Consider the following 18677-nt stretch of genomic DNA (forward strand, 5'->3'; position numbering starts at 1 on the left):
CAACTCAATTTCACCTCGGCAGGTAGCTCTGGCACACCGACAGGCCGAGCTCTTCAACCTTTTCCCGTCCTTGTCCCCCTGCACCCAGGTGACCATGTTCAAGCAAGCAGAAAGTTGATTTAAGGTTCATAATGACATCAGTTGTAGGCCATCATCCCCCCCAAATAAAAAATGGCCCCTAGTGCTCCGGGCTCTTTAAACCGAGCTGTTACTCCTCGGGGTGCCGTGGGGGGACAGTGACATCGCTATTAGTTTATTGTTCCGCCGGGCTGGGACCTTTACTGCACCCCTGTTTATGTTTCCGTAATCACCGGCCTGCTGATATGCACCCCTTAGGCCTGAAATATGTCCTGTCCTAATGCCGCAGGAACTATTACCAGTAGCCCACTGCTGGACGTATCAATCACTGACAGGTCAGCCGCATTACCCGCCGCTGTCCCCGATGTGCCGCTGCTCCTTGAGCACTTCATGGCTCGCCACGTTCTTTGCTTTCATATTACCGACAAATTTGTCTTGTCACTGTCCCACTGGCCTCTCCCAGACAGCTTAAATGATGTTGTGCAGCTTCAAGAACTCACTCTCTTGCAGAGCGACCTCGCAGGGTGAGCATAAACACACACACACACACACACACCTGAGCAACACGAGCAGCCACTGACTCACTTATCAGGTCAAGAGGACAGGCTTTTTGTGAGATGGGGGAGGGTAGGGTGGATCACATTTTATATTTATGAGAGTTATATCCTCCCCAAACACGTCGCGGTAATTTATAACAGATAGCGTCTGGCCGCTTCCAACACTTTGAACATTAACGTCAAAAGAATTTACGACGACAGAAACAAATTACACTCCAGATAATGTGAGCAATTGTTTTTCACTCAAAACCGCTATCTGCGAGGTTTGTACTTAATTAGTAAGAACGGCTGATTCAAATGCATTCCTTCAGTCCGTCCTTTTGGCAGGGAAACATGACGGTAATCTGTCTCGGTCGATGATGCTACTCAGCAGGAGACTGATGAAAAAATGAGCTTGGTAGTATATGAAACACAACTGCAGATTACACACCTGCTTGCATCGCATTACTCTGTTACAGTGACCTGTTATCTGAAAACCCTTTGTTCCCTTTTTTGTCTCTGCACATGGGAAAATAATACACTGGCTTCCTAAATCAATCGTATGGATATCTACACTTTGTAACGAAGGAAATAATCAGTTAAAAAGTCATGGCAATTTACTGCCCCCTCCCCCTGCGAGTTTGAATCCATAATCAGCGGGACCCAAACGGAGCAGATCAACTCATCACTTCCAACGCCGTGCTAACTGCTAGCTGAGTATTGCAGATTAGATCTGGGCACCACAGGCCCTGGCCCGCTGATGCATGAAAGAGTTTAGTGATGTGGAAAACAGAAAGGTCATCAATAACTTCAAACAGTCAAGCAGAAAATGTGTAGGATAGGAAGACAAACCGAGGGGGCCTGGAGCACAAGAAGCCCGAGTGTTGCAACAGCTGTAGGAGGCACGGAGTTTACCGTCGACGGATACGCAAACCAAGCAGGTTCAACCGGTTGTCAGAAAAGGGCAACACTGACTGTACATTCCAGACCTTAGAGAAATTTGCATACAACTCACTTCAAATTGTTGGCTGAATGGGGAAACATTCCTCAGAACCAGTTATTAGCAGTCTTTTCAGTCTATGTTACTTAATACCTTTTACTGCATTGTTATGAGACTTTAATCACTAGTTTATTTTTAGATTCAGATAATAAGCTGATACAAACATTAAAATGTTAAGCATAAGCATTTTGGAGTTTCCCTTTCCTGTAGAGAGTTCTATAGATTGGTGTGGTCTGTGAAGGCTAAAACCCCAAAGTTGATCTCCCAAACCCCCCCCCCCCGGGTTAGGGTTAGGGTTTAGGGTTAGGGTTAGGGTTACCCCCCTGTCCAAAAGCCTCCATTGGACTCCTTCGTTTACTTCCAGAACATAGTGACATCACTAAGCAACCCTTGTGCTTCTATCGGCTAGCGCTCCAACACATTCTACGTGATAGACTAACAGGCGGGAAATCGCTAAGCGGTTGACCAATCACAACAGAGCCGGCCTGTTGTTCTGATGCAATTGATTATTTAAACCCAATTGCTTTAACAGTTCACTCATGATAAAGTGAATTAAAAAGTGAAAAGAGGTTTGAGTTAAAGACACCAAGTCTTTTGATAAAGTGAGATGCCTCACAGGTATTTGGTGTTGACACAGTGTAAACAGGATGTTCTTAGACTGTTGTGAAATCCATCAGCAATACAGTTATACAATAGCAATATCACCACAAAATGCTTTACTCAAGGGGTGTGTGTGTGTTTGCCAGACATCTGACACACACACAACGCGGCGCTCCACGCCTGTGCCCATGGCGATCGTTTGCGGGTGGAGGAGTGATTCCATACCCACTCCAAACAATAACACCACTGTACAAACCCTGTTTGTGTTTGCCTATTACCTAACCACCCCCCCACTCCCCAACCCTCACCGTTTTTTATCGCTCTTATCTTGTTATTTCAAAACTGTTTGTCTTAGCTGGGAATGAATAGTCAATGTCATGTTCTGAAACCTTTATGACGGCGTCTTTGTCACGGGGGGACCACTCCTTAACAAAATATTAAAAGGATGAATAAAGAAATAAACTTCCTGGCCAAACAACAAATATTGACTCCCTATCGAGTAACAGGCGCTTTCACAATGACAAGTTCACGGGCAGTTTAGGAACAATAGATCCAGTCTTCCTAAGGCTGAAGGAGACTGCCACCAGGATACCACTCACAGGGCAGAGGGTTCAAGGGCAGAGCATGGACACTCTGAACACTGGCGTTTTAATACTTCTATAGTCCGGGATGATACAAACAATTCCCCTCTGTGGGACAAATAAAGTTATTCTGATTCTGGAAACAGTAAAAAATAGGGCAACAACTAAGAGATGTTCCATTAAAATTACAATTATTTTATAAACCAGGTTAAACGTTCATCTCGGTTTCTAAAATTCAGAGGTGATGTTTTTAAATATCTTTTTTTTTCGCTCAAAAACCTAAAGATTTTCAATTAATTGTGATATAAAACAGGAAAGGTAGAAGAACTCCATATATTAGTCGCTGAGAACTGCTTTTTTTTAAAGCATTAAAGCAATTCATAAATCATCAAAATAATTTGTGATATTTGTTCCTTCCAGTAACAAATTGATTGAATTCACTAATCTAAGATAAAGTGTGGCACACCACAACGAACCTGCAGTAAACAGTGAACCCGGAGGGATTATACATTTTTTAATAAGTAAGTGTTTAGTTAGGATTTATGGTAGGTGTGTCCTGAGCCACTAAAACCACACACAGTATTTGGTTTCAGACTAAAGTGCTACGTTGTTCACTTTGACTAAGCAAATATGAACAGGTTTTGCTGCAGAGCAATAACAGTAGCATATAAAACACTCAAAACATTTGAAGAAATACAGTTTCTGCAATTTATACCTTATCTAACTAAACATTTCAATTATTTTGGAGTATTTTCCTTATTATAAAAAAAACTTTCTCAAGGTTTGTTCAGCGGCGTCGCATAGCGTACGATCCTTATCGTATTGGTACGATCATTTGGACATTTTGCCATATTGCACCATAATTTGAGTATTTTAACGCTTATAATTAATAGTGTGTTCCAGTCTGCACTCTCTATTCAGGGTTCATACAATTTTTCACCAATGACTTCTCCATGACTTCTCCATGACTTCTACCTAATTTTCCACGTCCAAAAAAATTACTCTTTCTCAACAATACCACTGAAAATGGTTTATTTTAACTAAAATCTCATCAGCAAAATACCTCGACAGTTAAATGCCATTTTACATTTCATTACAATACAGTATTTATTATCATTATAGTATTACTATTTCGGCGATTAGATAAAATATAAATTATATTTCATGCAATTTTAGTTACATTTCCATGACTTTTCCAAAATTTTGGAAAAAATATTGTTTTCCAAAGTTTTCCAGGGCCTGGAATTAGCATTTAGAATTTCCATGACTTTTCCAGGTTTCTAATGTCCGTAAGAACCCTGTCTATTTAACACCTTTCTCTAGATTCATATATATACATATTTTTTCTTCTTCTTCCACTAACCAAAGCTATGTCTAAAATCTTTAAATCATACTAGATTTGTAGGTATGTCAAAAAGTCTTTGAAATACCGTTTTGTAAAATTACCCATTTATGATATTTCTTCCTGTGGTTATGACTCACTTAATATTCTTTCTTTAATTATTAGACTCTGGCACTATAGCTTAGCATTTACAACGTTCCAATGGACCCATAATAGGATTTCACTTCAAGGACCAGGATCATCCATGTTGGCACTTTTTGACGCTGTTCAATCAGGTGTCAAATTTTACCCAGACAGAGTACAGCGTTGAGCCGTTGACTAATTATGTACAGGATGTCTGACAGGAGCCTTCTAGTTATATGCAGTGCTGTGGTATTAATAAACAGATAAATGATAACCATAATATACTTTTCTCAGTCAATCTTAATTGTACATCTGCAGACTCATTCTAACGCATTCTTTGAATATGTTGGCGTTAAAAAGAGGCGTTTCATTGTCCAGTTCTCTCCACAGGCCATAAGACGGTTAAACACCTGCACTTTTGAAAGCACCTCCATGGCATTCATCTGGTTGCAACTTACACATTAATTATCTAATATTCCAATGACTTGTATATAGACTCTCCTGGCACTATTTATATTTTATTTCATTTGTATTTACTATCTGTTTTGTTGTGTTGCACTGTTGGAGGAGCTTTTCATTGACATATCTACACTGTAGCTATTTACACATGACAATAACAGCCTTGAATCCCGGGACATAGTTGTGTTTCAGTCTTACGTTGACAGGATATTCGACAGAGGGCTGCAGTGCCGTGGCATCAATAAACAGATACATGATAACCATATACTTTTGTCATACTTGGAGTACCTCTTAACTTTGACATCTGAAGACACATTCTAACACGTCCTTTGAATATGTTGGAGTTAAAAAGCGGTGGTTCATTGTCCCCGGTGTGTTGTTGATATTTGACAGAGTGCAGTAGGGTTGTAGTTGTACACAGTGCTGTGGTGTGAGCAGATACTGACCCTGAGTGAGGGAGTGCAGCGGCAGGCCGGTCTGCCCGGGCTGGATGGTGAGCAGCCCCTGCCTCTGGAGGTTGAGCAGGTGCTGCTGCTGGACCTGCTGGACCTGCAGGAGCTGCTGCTGGAAGGCCAGCTGCTGGGCGGACACCTGCTGCTGTGGGCACACACACACACACACCATCAGCACACAGAAATACAGAAGCATAAAAGCCACTGCACACATTCCTGTACGCTCTTCAGGAAGAACATCTTTAGATCCGGGGGCCAGGAAGTTCACAGGTAGTAAAACACGTCAGAACAACACGTTCGTTCATAAGAAAACACATTCATCGATTCTCGTGCACAATAGCCGAGCGGGATTTTCATAATTTTTTGCCTTTAGTGTGTGAAGACAGGTGCGGCGTACATCTCTCTGTCTCCCTTAATTAACGAGGAGTCGCGAGGCAAATGACAAACAATGAAACAACATAGTTAATCATTCATAATAAGAGCCACAGGAATTTAATTACAGCCATTCATAATTCAGCAAACAACGTGTGACTAAACCACAGTGCTTAATAACCACCGGAGCAACTCTCCCCGGCACCGTGCTGCGTTCAGGGACACGCTTTCCCCCCAACAAGCTCCACACTGTGAACTAGCAAAAGATAGCTGTTGTGTTGTTTCCTCAAAGCTTGTCTCCACTAAACGTCTTTAGGGTCAGGAGGAAAACAGTTTTTTGGCGCTGGTTAGTGAAATGTGTGGACTTTGAGAGGTGATGCGAGAGCGGAGAAGAATAATAAATAGAAGGAAATTATCCAATATTCCCAATCCCCTTTGAGTCAAGACAAATGAGAGATGTTCTTTAGATAACAGAGGAGGGGGATTACTTTGAACCCTTTCTGTTAGTCCCATGCTCTCAACCAATCCTCAGTCAACTCAGCAAAATGTCCCCAACATAGGGTTGTTCTTCACTCAAGACATTAGACTAATCCACATTGTGGGCTGGGCAATATATTCACGTATATAAATATGACTTGACTAAACATAGTCTTCGATCTCAGATATCTGGAAAAGGCAAAGTGAACTAACTAACTAGTCTGTATGAACTCTTATTTTCACATTAGTTTCACATTGCTGTAGCTTATTTGACCAATACTCGTTGTGTAAATATAAGGTTAAAGCAAACAAGGATCTGCCCTACAATATTCCTAAATATCAAAATGGTAAAAAAATATAGTGAAATTAGATTCAAAGTCATAACATGTTCTTTCCCTCAAAACAATCAGCTCCAACTGTATTCCTTGTGCTCATAACATTCTTGGAACTAACTAACATATACAAATATTTAAAAAACGACAGACTGAAATAATCTTAGTCGATTAAGCCCAAACAACCAACCACCCGAACTGTTAATCATTACCGAAGCTGTGTCAGATCACCTTTTGTATTTTCCAACAGATACAATGCGCATTGAGACTCAACAGGATACCCGGCCTGTTTATGAGTACACAAGGCCATAAGTCAAGCGGCCGGGTGGTGGCTGAGGGGGGGGGGGGGGGGGGGTGGGCACTAAAAGCACTGCAGGGTCTGCCAAGCTGTGCACCGCGCCCTGTTTCCAAACACAGGATACACCACTTTGTTTACTTCTCACAATCAAGTGCACACAAAAAAGGTCTCGGTGCAGCATGGCTGTCAGGTCACCCTCCGCTCTCTGAAAACCCCTGACACAGCCAGATCAAAAACAAACGGCTTGTCATAAGGGTCTAACGGCCTTCCTCTCCCTTCCTCACCCCCCCCCACCCCCCGACACCCTCTCTAAAAATAAATCTCTGGGCAGCACTGGTCTATTACGGCGAGTGGGGTCGTCTCATTGGATCAATCAGGGAGGGAAGACGCTCTGACAGTGGTGGAAGAGGACCATAATCGAGGAGGGTTATGTGTGATGTAACCCAAAATGGGGGAAGGGGCACGTGAGAGGAAGGAGTTTGATATGCAGGTGGACTGTGATCTGCTCTGATTTTATGAAAAGGTGTTTCTCCCCCCCCCCCGTTTCCTTCAGTGTGAGGAAAGTTTCTCATGTCTTCAATGCTTTTCTGTTCCTCCCTGACAGAAAGAGAATAGTGCTACGGGGGTGGGAGTTCACGAGGAACAATGTCTTTCATCAAAACGCTAAATAAATAGAGGGTGGCTTTTCTGACGAGGAGGGAGAAAAAAAAGAGAAGAAAGGAAAAATCGAGTATTGCAAATGAATTTAACTCTCTCCCCCTTCACATTCTTTTTTTCTGTTCTGGTCCCATCAGCTGACAGGAGCTCCTGTGCGCTCCCAGCATGCAGACACATTAAAAAAAGCCCGAGACCCAATAGACCAAATAAGAGGTTAACAAGAAGTGGCATGAGGGAGAGAAAAATACAGTCCCTGACAAATGATAAAGAGTGACACTGGCAGGCCTTATTGTCAAGCTTCAAATATAAAGTTAAAGATCTTTGAGAAACTAAATTTTGATGTCTTTAAAATAAAAGAGGCACAAAGCAACAACAGGGGGTTATTGTCTGGCAGCCACAGGGGAGTCACTGCATAATTCTTATTCTGTCTTTTGATGGCTGCGACTAGGAAGAAAAAAGAAAAAAGGCGAGAGCGATGGTGATGGGGAGAGAAAGAAAACACGGGCGGAGGGGGAGAGCCTCTCGAGGCTGCATCCATTTCCTGTGATCATACATAATATGCTTCAAAAGTTGTTTTTTCTTTTATTCTCATGCTCCATTCAACTGATCAATTGCACCTCCTTGCCCCAACCCCTTCCCCTCCTCCCTCCCTCTCTTTCTTTTCTCCCCCTTTGCCCCTCTCGTGTTTACATCAGATGCGACTTGGTGACAGGCCCTATCTGAGGCCGAGGAGCTCCGCTGTCATGTTGATTTATGGGAGCATCACGCCACAACTTGTCCAAACTGAAGCCCGCAGTTCATTAATTAGGGAGCTACGACTTTGAAGTTGGGAGCTTCGACAGGACGTGGACGTGTGTGTGTGTGTGTGTGTGTGTGTGTGTGTGTGTGTGTGTGTGTGTGTGTGTGTGTGTGTGTGTGTGTGTGTGTGTGTGTGTGTGTGTGTGTGTGTGTGTGTGTGTGTGTGTGTGTGTGTGTGTGTGTGTGTGTGAGTCTAACATCGGGCTTAATTTTCTGCTGCTTCCTCCACTCTCCAAACACGGAGCTCAACGGGGACAGGAGCAGAAATGCCCAGATTCGTCTTTGAACTTCTTCTGACCGCACAATAAGAATTTGCTTTGTCCACAGTGATGCTCGTGTCCTCCGGTCATTAACACGCATTAAGACGCTGCCTATAAGCGAGCACTGCCCGTTCTGAAGGGCGCCAAGGAGAGAGCAAGAAAGATGGAGAGAAATTAAAAAAAAAAATACACATGTAGGCAACAAAGCTGGGAGCGTTCCCCCTCACTGATATCTCACAATTACATGCCTTCTCTCCCTCTGCCATTTCCATGTTAATTACAGAGCCTCTCAGATTGATATGCTCCCTGTTCCTGCCTTTCATTACACGAGGCTCGCAGCAGCGGTCATCTCTTTGTTGCACAGGACACTTGTTTACTTTAAATATAACAATCCATGAGGACCAGTTCCTACATTACATTGAGATGACGCTTTATCCAAAGTGACAATGCAATAAACCATAATGATACAAACCGGCACGCTTCAAAAAGCCATACCATTGTAAGTGCTGGTGTATTGGTGTCGATTGACAATACTTCAATACTATGCATGCTAATCATGCTAATCAGAAGCAAAACACTTAACAGTTAATGTGATTTCAAAAATAAAGTGTATTCTAAGGGAAATATCAGTCAGTTGTTCTCCATCTTTCTAGCATGTCTGAAATGCTAATTAGCTAATCGTTCTAATCAGAGGTATGTTAGACATACATTTCAAAATAAATACTACATATTTAATGTGGTTGCAGAGAAAATAAAGTGTTGTTGCACTGTATCAATCAGCTGTTGTCATTCATCCCACATACCTGACATGCTAATCGGCTTAATTTGCTAATCATGCTAATCACAAGCATGACAGGCATAACGCTTAAAAGCTACATTTAATATGGTTTAAAAAAAAGAGTATTCTTATGATGCTTATCGAAGCATGTCAGAAACTATAGTCTGGTTCCAGAAAAAAAGAGTATTCTTAGCACAGTATCAGTCAGTTGTTGCCAACAGTCTAGCATTTCTGAGATGCTAATTAGCTGATCATGCTAATCAGAAGCATGTCACACATGTTTGAAAAAAAAAAGACTATATTTTATGTGCTTTCAGAAAAATAACGTATACTGAGCACATTATCATTCAGTTAATGCCAGTCATCCTGCATTACTGACATGCTAATGAGCTAATCATGCTAATAAGAAGCATGTCTGACAGGGATTTTTTAAAACACTATACATATAATGTGGTTGTGGAAAAAAAAGAGTATTCTTAGCACAGTATCAGTCAGTTGTTTCCATTTATGCAGCATGTCTGACATGCTAATCAGAAGCATGAGTGCACTTGATCCCACCCCCCACCCCTCCTGGTGCTTTAACCACAGTCTGGAAGCAGATGGGGTTGAGGGAGGGAGCACACATGCCTTCCACGCTCTGTCTGGCCAACGGTTTGGTAATGGCAGGCGCTCGGAGTGATGTCAGCCTACCTCTTTATTCTGCTTGCTGCCCGCATGCTGCTGCTGCTGCTGCTGCTGCTGCTGCTGCTGTAAGAGCTGGAGGTGGAGCTGTTCCTGCTGCTTCTTGTAGAACTCTTGGAGTTGCTGCTGCAAGAAAAGACAGAAGGTGACACGTGAGTGAAAGCCTGTCAGTCGTATAAACTCAGCGGTGGGTTTTGGGAGAATTTTCAATACTTTGAGGAATGTTGAAGGAGGGGAAAAAAATGAAAAGAAGGGCAGCTTAAAGTGAATTTATCTTTGCTGTCTTAACATAAAAAAGATTTACAGACGAATGAGGGTAATGTCAGATGCACATTACCTGCTGTAACATGAGGGCCTGCTGCTGCTGGAGGAGAACCTGGAGCTGCTGAGGGCTCAGGACCTGCTGCTGAAGGATCTGCTGCATCTGCTGAGGAGTTATTACCTGGGGTGTCATCATAGCCACTGAAACTGGAACCTGTAACACACAAACAAGCAAATAGATGTAAGAACCCACTAATACATTACCGATTGAATGCAGTACTTGAATTAAGCGATTCATTGTTCTACATGTATCGTCATAAGTGTCAGGAAACAGGAAACATTTTAGAAAAATTTCCATTCCAGTTTAAGGTGAATATATTTTTGAGATATTCCATTTAAAGTAACAACAAAATCTGGATATGTCCATATTAGAGGATGTTCTGCATAGAAAACTACTTTAACAATTCATTTATCGTCCAAAAGGTTGAATTATAGATCAAATGAATGATATAAAGAAAGCCTCTTGGTAAATACTGGACTGTTAGACTTCATCTTAAGTGTCATCTTGATGTGTTACAAGCTGCACACACCCTCCAACAAACACACACCCCTCTAACTGTTCTGACACCACACCAGACTGAGGCGAGCTAAGAGGACACGAGACATCTTCCTCCATCCTCTTCATCCTCCAACCTTCCCCTCTCACACACACAATCTCTCAATATGATCCGCATCTGCATCTCAGATCCAGCGTTTATACAACATGGCAAATATGCCATACCTGAGGACATGAAAAGATGGCCTCAAAAACTGCTGCGGTTGGCTCAATGTGTCATCTGAGAGCATTTCATTAGAGAGGCTGTCAGCAGAGATCTATTATGGGGTGGATGCACGGTGCCTGGAGGAGGAGCCACGCTGAAGAACACACACTCACACACACTCACACTCACACACACACACTCACACACACACACATCTAGGCCTCTAACTAACTGCCAGCAGAAAGGTGTGAGTGCATGACTCCTCAAAACAAGTGATTTGTTGTGACACTGAGAGAGCGCCCACAGTTGTCAGGGCGCCTTAATTGCTCGGGCGGCGGACGGGACACCGAGTGTGTCTGCCACTCAGCGCCATGATGTGCGATACCATTAAAAGCTCCTTTCCTTCACATTCGGATCACAAACAGCAACTGAGACGTGTGTGATGGTGTTGGGTTGTTAACATGTTGTGGTGGTGGTGTTTTATGGGGTATGTTAGGATGCAGGCAAGTTTTGTTCTCAAGTACAATTTTGAAGTTGACTTTAATTTAAATGTGTTATTACTTAATATTTATACTTTACTACATATTTACATACAGTCAATATATAACTATATTGACTGTCCATTACACCCAAGAGCCAAAAACACACACATGAGATGCAGAATATATTTAATATTCCATAAAACCCCACAATTTTTTTTGGAGTGTATTTTGCCACCTGTTATTGGTTGGTGGCAATATTTGTATCCACAATAAATTGGCTATGCAATGTATTCTTTAGTCTGCTTAAATTAAAATATCTCCTTGATCTCCATACTGAGTGGGCTTAACCACAGCTTTACTTTACAGATTCTGATTATTAGCTAACACAAAATATAAATCAATTAATGAATCAACTATGGTATGTAATTACAGGTTAAGATATCCAGCAGCAGAATGTAAAATAATTCAAATTAGCTCTATTTTTACCAGCTGTGATGGACACATTATTGCATAAATTATCATAATCCAGTCATTTAATATATAGGATTGTGAAATGGGACGAGTGCTTTTACTTTTGGTGTAGATTTGATGCCTGTGCGTTAGTAATTCTACTTACGTAAGATTTGAAATGCAGGACTCTTCTCCCCCCGCTGTTAGCATATGTGCATATAAAACATGCTTTGTATCTCAGATTGATCACACAGTGACAGTCCGCCTCCACCAAGGTTACCCAAATTGTGGCTCCGCCTTACAGCTAATGAACCCCTTTTGAATTTTTTATGCATTTTTTGAATGTTGCTTAAAATCTCATACGGTAAGAAAAATTATTTTTTCTCTCTGCATCATTATTGTTCAACAAAAACAAAGTCATAATGAACGGCATGTAGAGCAAATGTGGAGGAAAGGGCAAGGGATGTCAAATAGGAAAGGAGCGGCTTTGATGCTCTCCGTTAACTCAACGCCACACTGTGCTGCCTCCAGCCCCCAGGAGAGTGACGGAGAACCAGCCCCACCCAGGAGGACTAACACACACTTCACATCTCCAGAAGCAGACGCGAGGAGCAGAAAAATGCAATATTAATTCCCCGCTGTATTATGTCTTAATATGCACTTCATCTTGACTTTTGCACATGACTTGTCCTGTCATTTGCATAGCCCCGGCCTCCCATTCTCCTAATTTCACAGTCATTATCCACTGAAGTCCTTTCTTTCCCTTCTAATTTTGATGAACTATTTTGAAGGTCAACCCACGTCTTTCTGACACGCAAGCGCCATACGTGACGTGATATATAGTTCCCGTCTAAACATGACATTTACCCCCCACGCACACTGAGAATAAATAATAATGTGTGTTTGAAATCTACTTCATGCTCTATTTTTTTGACTACCGTGTTTAAAGCTGTCTTATTTTCAAATGTATAATCATTTTGTCAAGCCATATTATATAGAGTGTGAGGTTTTACACATCCCGGCTCTCGATAGCTGCCAATTTCATTACAAATTACACCGGGATTTCCTTCAATTGAACCGTCTTAATTCTTTACACCTAGATCTCATCATGGTTTCACACTCCGCCTTGTGAGGAGCGTCTGGCTGCTGTAACTACAGCCGGAGCAGCCTCCTCTGTGCAAGAGGCTATTACACACCCCCATTTTATTACCCATTACTACTGAGGTCATTAGCAGCAAGAGGGATTGTATGCTTCTTAACCTATTGATCAATGTAACTACTACCATTTAATCCTGTGCTGAAGGAGTGAAAATCTGCCTAAGACTGGATCCTATTGAGAGGAAAGGCGGGAGGAGGGTGTATTGGGGGGGTACTTTAAGAGAGAAATATTGCCCTGGCCGCTGTATCATGCCCATTTAACGCAAACACAGGATGCCAGTCGCCATTTAGAGCACTCCCATATGGTGCACTCCCTCCGTTATCTCCCGGATAACATCATGATTCCAGATGATCCACAAAAAAACATATATCACCATCTAAAGATACAAAAAGAGAGAGTGGTACTGGGCTAATAACTGGAGGGATCCAGCGAACCCGGCTCTAATCTAGTCCGCAGATATGAGGGTGCGAAAAAGAGGACATTCTGAGGGTGCCAGGGATAGCTGACTTTTATGAATTTTGAAGGTGTGGCGCTCTCCAGGTGTACAGAATCATTCAGAGCTGGAACATCTTCACACAGCTGCCTAGTGACTGCAGGCAATATACTGTACCAGCACAGGCCTGCTGGACACACACACACACACACACACACACACACACACACACACACACACACACACACACACACACACACACACACACACACACACACACACACACACACACACACACACACACACACACACACACACACACACACACACACACACACACACACACACACACACACACACACACACACACACACACACACACGTTAACTGTCACAAGCACATGTGTAGGAGGAGCAAAACCGGTTTTCTTTACAGTAACAAGGAAGTGCATGCAGTGTGTGAACATGAACTGCAATCATGGAACAATCATTTAAATCAAAATAAATAAAACGTGATTAATTTACACATTTTGAAATATTTACATCGAAACAAATTATCCCTTTGAACAAGAATATTATTTGGATTTTATATTCGTTATTTATGAAAGAGTAATTAATTAATTGTTGGGTCTATACTATGTCGACATATATTAATACATTCTTTAAATGTGTTGTTCTGTCAGTCCCAAACAAATACATTTCATTATGAAAAAACATAGAATAGCAATAACATATCCATATCAGAGAAGCTGAAAAGAGCATTGTCTTGTACATAAATAAAAAGTGATTCATTTAAAAATATGAAATGTTCTTTAAAAACAACTATATTAAAAAAATATATATATTCTTCACAGGGATATTAATTTATTTTATTCTCATTATTAATGACAATTCAGATTTTCAAAATAGTTGTTTATTTTTGCCTAAACATTACAGCTTTAATATCCTTCATATTACAGTTCTCTGCATCCTCTCTGACCGTACACACACACACACACACACACACACACACACACACACACACACACACACACACACACACACACACACACACACACACACACACACACACACACACACACACACACACACACACACACACACACACACACACACACACACACACACACACACACACACACACACACACACACACAGTATAAAAAGCACCAACAGTAAGCCAACTTCAAGTGGAAAAAGTAAAAACACATGCTTATCTATCACAAGCTGCACATGTTAAATAGCCACTGATTAAGAGTTAATGAAGACCCCCCCCCCCCATCACAAGTCAGAGGTCAGTGCATGGTGAGGGGTGAAGGAGGATATAAGAAACCCCCCCTCCCCCTTTCCAACGCCACTGAGGCAATTAAGAGGAAACAGAAACGAGGGACGAGGAGGTGAGACACAGACGTTCCACCGGCCGCAGAAAGGTGCTCAGGATAAAAGAAAAGAAAGGGAATTATTACATTTTCATTTGTGCTCCCGGGGGTCATCTCGCTTTTTTTTGTAAAGGGGCATCAAATGGAATGGAGAAGTAAAAAAAAGGAATAACGGGCCCTGGAGAAATCAGCGAGTGGTAGTCCGTTTGAAGCTGTTGTTTTACCTCGGCCTGCAGAGTGTTGCAGAGGAAACCAAACCTCACCGCGTGGAAATGTAGCCGGGATTTCACGGGAGCGATTCTACTTAAAATGATGTGCGAACGTAATTAGTCGTCGACAAGACTGGGAAGCCTAATTTCATACGAACCATTCAGAATGATTGAAATCTCTCAAGTGGAGAGCATTTATTTCCCTGGAAGAAAAAGGGAAATAGACGCAGAATAGATAACGTTTCCCCATCGGGGTATAAAGACACATTTCAGAGTGTGTGTAATATTTAAACAAAGGCATCCCTACATGTGTTTAGACCTCCATTAGTCCTTCCTCATCATCCACAATCAGGCCGTTTTAAAAATGTTTACAGCTCACGTAAACAGGATAATCACAGCCACATTTTTTCTCCCACTCTGTATCATCAGTATTAGTTAGCAGTAAGAGGCTGTCATTATTTGAGCAACTGCAAAAACAAAAGTTCAAGATTGCATTTAATTAACTTTTTTCAACTACAAACAAACAGGCTTTTCTTTTCAGAGCTGATCCCAGTGTCGGGTTTAAACAAACAAAGTGCACGGAGGCGAAGTGAGCCCAACAATAACAGCTGATCTGCAAACTGCATGCTTTTCCCACACTGGAGGTGAGGGGAGAGCACACAGGGCATACACCCCCCCCAACCACAACACACACACACACACACACACACACACACACACACACACACACACACACACACACACACACACACACACACACACACACACACACACACACACACACACACACACACACACACACACACACACACACACACACACACACACACACACACACACACACACACACACACACACACACACACACACACTTTTCATCACCATCTTTTGGTAAATCATGCTAGACTCGTAAATAAATACAACAAATACTTTTAACTACTGGTCTCATCAACAAAGCCTGTGACCCCCCTCCTAACCCCTCCCAGAGTCCCTCACATCATCCTTATACTCCACATTCCTGCACAATGACATTCAAACTGCACAGCTATTCCACATTCAATTAGGAAATACTGTCCTAATTAGTCCTATTCTTACTGAACTGACTTTTTCATCGTTTGTGTAAATATATTTCCTGTTTTTTTAAATTTTTATAATATTTACTTGTCTTTGCAACATAATTCCTCTTACTGTATGCACTATAACACAGCAAATCCATTTTATATGAACACTTGGCAATAAACCTGACTGATGTTTATATCTCTGTTCATATTTTATTATTAATAATAAAGGTTTGAAATGAAATTGATAGTAAAACTGATTCAGAAAAATTGTCCTTTAAAAAAAAAAAAAAAGGACAATTTGTCATATTCTCATATTTACTATTTTGTAAATTTTGTTCCGCCTTGAAAACATATCTTTTTTTATTTGCAATAGTTTTAAGTATCATTTTACAACTTATTTGCTTGTTTTAATTCCTCCTACTGTGTTTAAGAACACACCGTTTAACACCAAAGCTAATCCCTTGACAATAAACCTGATTTCTGATTACAAACTCAAATCTATGAGCAGGTATTTTCTGGTCATATTATCAACATAATAGCAGCAATATAAAAACACCTGATTCAGATATATGTCTAGAGGTGAACATTGACCACAAACACATTTCAAACAAATAAATAAACCCAGCTTCATAAAACAACCCTAATTTCTTCTCAGCGTGCTGTCACTCTTCCCTCTGAAGCCCCGCCTCCTCTCACACAGCCACAGTGTTTCTGAGTTGGATAACAAATTCAGGCTGACAGCTTCGATCCTACACACCAGCGTCTCTCCTCACCTTTCCCCCGAAACGTCTTGCAAACCACTGCTTGGGGGGGGGGGGGATGAGCTGCGTGATCTAGGGGTTACGCAACACCGCACGTCTTCGGGGTGCATTATTAGAGTCGGTTGAGATTTAATTAAGATCACGGCCCCCACATAAAAAAATCCCCTTTAAATGAAAGTGTAGTTAAAAGACAATGGCCGACACATCCTCGTGCAGATTGTTGCCATTCTAAGCTAATCCTCGTTTCCATGACGGCAGAGCAAAGGGGGCCACAAATGGTGTTGCTTTGAAATGCTCGTATACAAGCAATTAGTTAAATCATATAGAAAAAGACAAGTTGAATGAAATAAGAATGAGTGTTCATGCTCCCAACAACCCAAATATTGAAGCCTTTTTTCTACGTGCAACATTTCAATACTGAATGTTTTTAAAAATATATAATGAGGAGCGACAAAAGACCTTAAACGCACCGTGTAATCCACTTATTACCCTACAGTCTTAACCCTTTGAAACACGAGTGTAGAGTTAATCTTCCTCTCTGGAACACAGAGCGATAATGACCCTTCAAAACAGAAAGAATAAGCGTTTTTTTTCAAGTAAAAACATGTTTTAGAGTGGAAAGCAGCTGGTGGCTCACTATATCACCGCTCAACTATTCCCCGCGTCTCTCCTCTGTGTGCTGCCTGCTGCAGTACAAAGCACAGACCGTCCCTGTAAAGGATATCCCAGCGAGCGCCTCTGTTACCCCCCTCTTAACTCCGGGTACTAATATCTGGTTGCCTATGTCATGGTTTAGAAATGACAGGTGCTCCTAGCCCCTCGCATTGACAGGCCACTGCACAAATAACACCCCAGCCTGAAAGGGCTAATGCACTACTAATGAACAATAAATCAACTTTGATTACAAACTGTCAACCCAATCAGCTCGCACTCCAGCTCTCCCAAACTGCGAGTCTCGGCACAGCTGCACGGCATTACGCTGCCATGTTTAGACTCCTAAAGTCTCCGAAACACTTTGTTACCCCCCTGATGCAAGGTGCTGAAACATTGCTCCCAGAAAGAAAGGTTCAACAGACGCAGGAGAAGAAGTGAATCACAACCAAGTAGCAAAGCTCGTTAAACTAGAGAAAAGTCAATAGCTGTCTTCATTGTAAAACCTCAAAGCTGTCACATCCAACTTGGACAAGGAGAAAACTCTGCAATCCCTTTGTTGCAAGCACACACACACACACACACACACACACACACGCACAACTTTTCAGGAAGATCCGAGCGATGACATTTGGAGTGACAGCGAGTCTCCAGCGTGGTTTTGTGGTGACCGTGCCAGAGCTGTCTTAATGCACTGTGACACGGGGAGGATTAGGCCATCAGCGAGAGCAAAGTCTGACCAGCAACCCATTCACAAATCAGAACAAAACTCCCAACATGGTGCAAACAAATCAGAATACTTTCAGCACATTTTACACACCTTAATCTGGATATATATTCTAGGCGATGATAAAGTTATAGTCTGAGAAATAAAAGGCAAACCTCTCTCCTGTTATTCCTTGAACTTTCCATAATTCCAGCAGCATACAGTAACAGTGCAGGATCCTGCTCAACTGGTTAGCTCACTATCAGCAAAGTAAACATAACTAAAACAAACAGAGTAACATGGGCAGAGAGAAACTTGAAAAAAAAAAAGCTTAGCTATCTCATACTGTAAGTGACAAACAAGAGCAGCTAAACAAACTGTTGCTACGAGTTAAAGTGAGAACAGCACCCAGATAAACACCAGCAGCTAATCCATACAGATGTTTGGGAATGCAAAGAAAGAGAACATCTACCGTACATGACACCTGTGTTCTGCCTCCAACGTTTGAGTGTCTCTACGGCAAAGTAACAGCCTCTCTCAT

The 18677-nt window shown here is 41.8% G+C and overlaps 1 protein-coding gene across 10 annotated transcripts in view; it reads right to left on the reverse strand.

Annotated features, from left to right (window-relative positions):
• The window catches only part of foxp1b (forkhead box P1b), a 197784-nt gene that overhangs the window by 35142 nt on the left and 143965 nt on the right, over nucleotides 1–18677 (reverse strand). For 6 of the 10 annotated variants that reach the window (XR_013808412.1, XM_079682634.1, XM_079682636.1 and 3 more), the window contains 3 exons: nucleotides 10162–10299; nucleotides 9834–9950; nucleotides 5166–5316 (listed from right to left, as the gene is read on the reverse strand). Coding sequence is in view for 9 of the 10 variants with exons in the window: in XM_079682634.1 (XP_079538760.1) it covers nucleotides 5166–5316; nucleotides 9834–9950; nucleotides 10162–10299 (406 nt within the window). In the remaining variant the exon portion in view is untranslated. The remainder of the gene's footprint in view (nucleotides 1–5165; nucleotides 5317–9833; nucleotides 9951–10161; nucleotides 10300–18677) is intronic. The other 4 variants (XM_079682638.1, XM_079682641.1, XM_079682639.1 and 1 more) reach the window with 3 other exon arrangements.

The sequence above is a fragment of the Notothenia rossii genome (genome assembly GCF_949606895.1).
Source record: "Notothenia rossii genome assembly, chromosome: 5".
In the NCBI taxonomy this organism is placed as follows: Eukaryota; Metazoa; Chordata; class Actinopteri; order Perciformes; family Nototheniidae; genus Notothenia; species Notothenia rossii.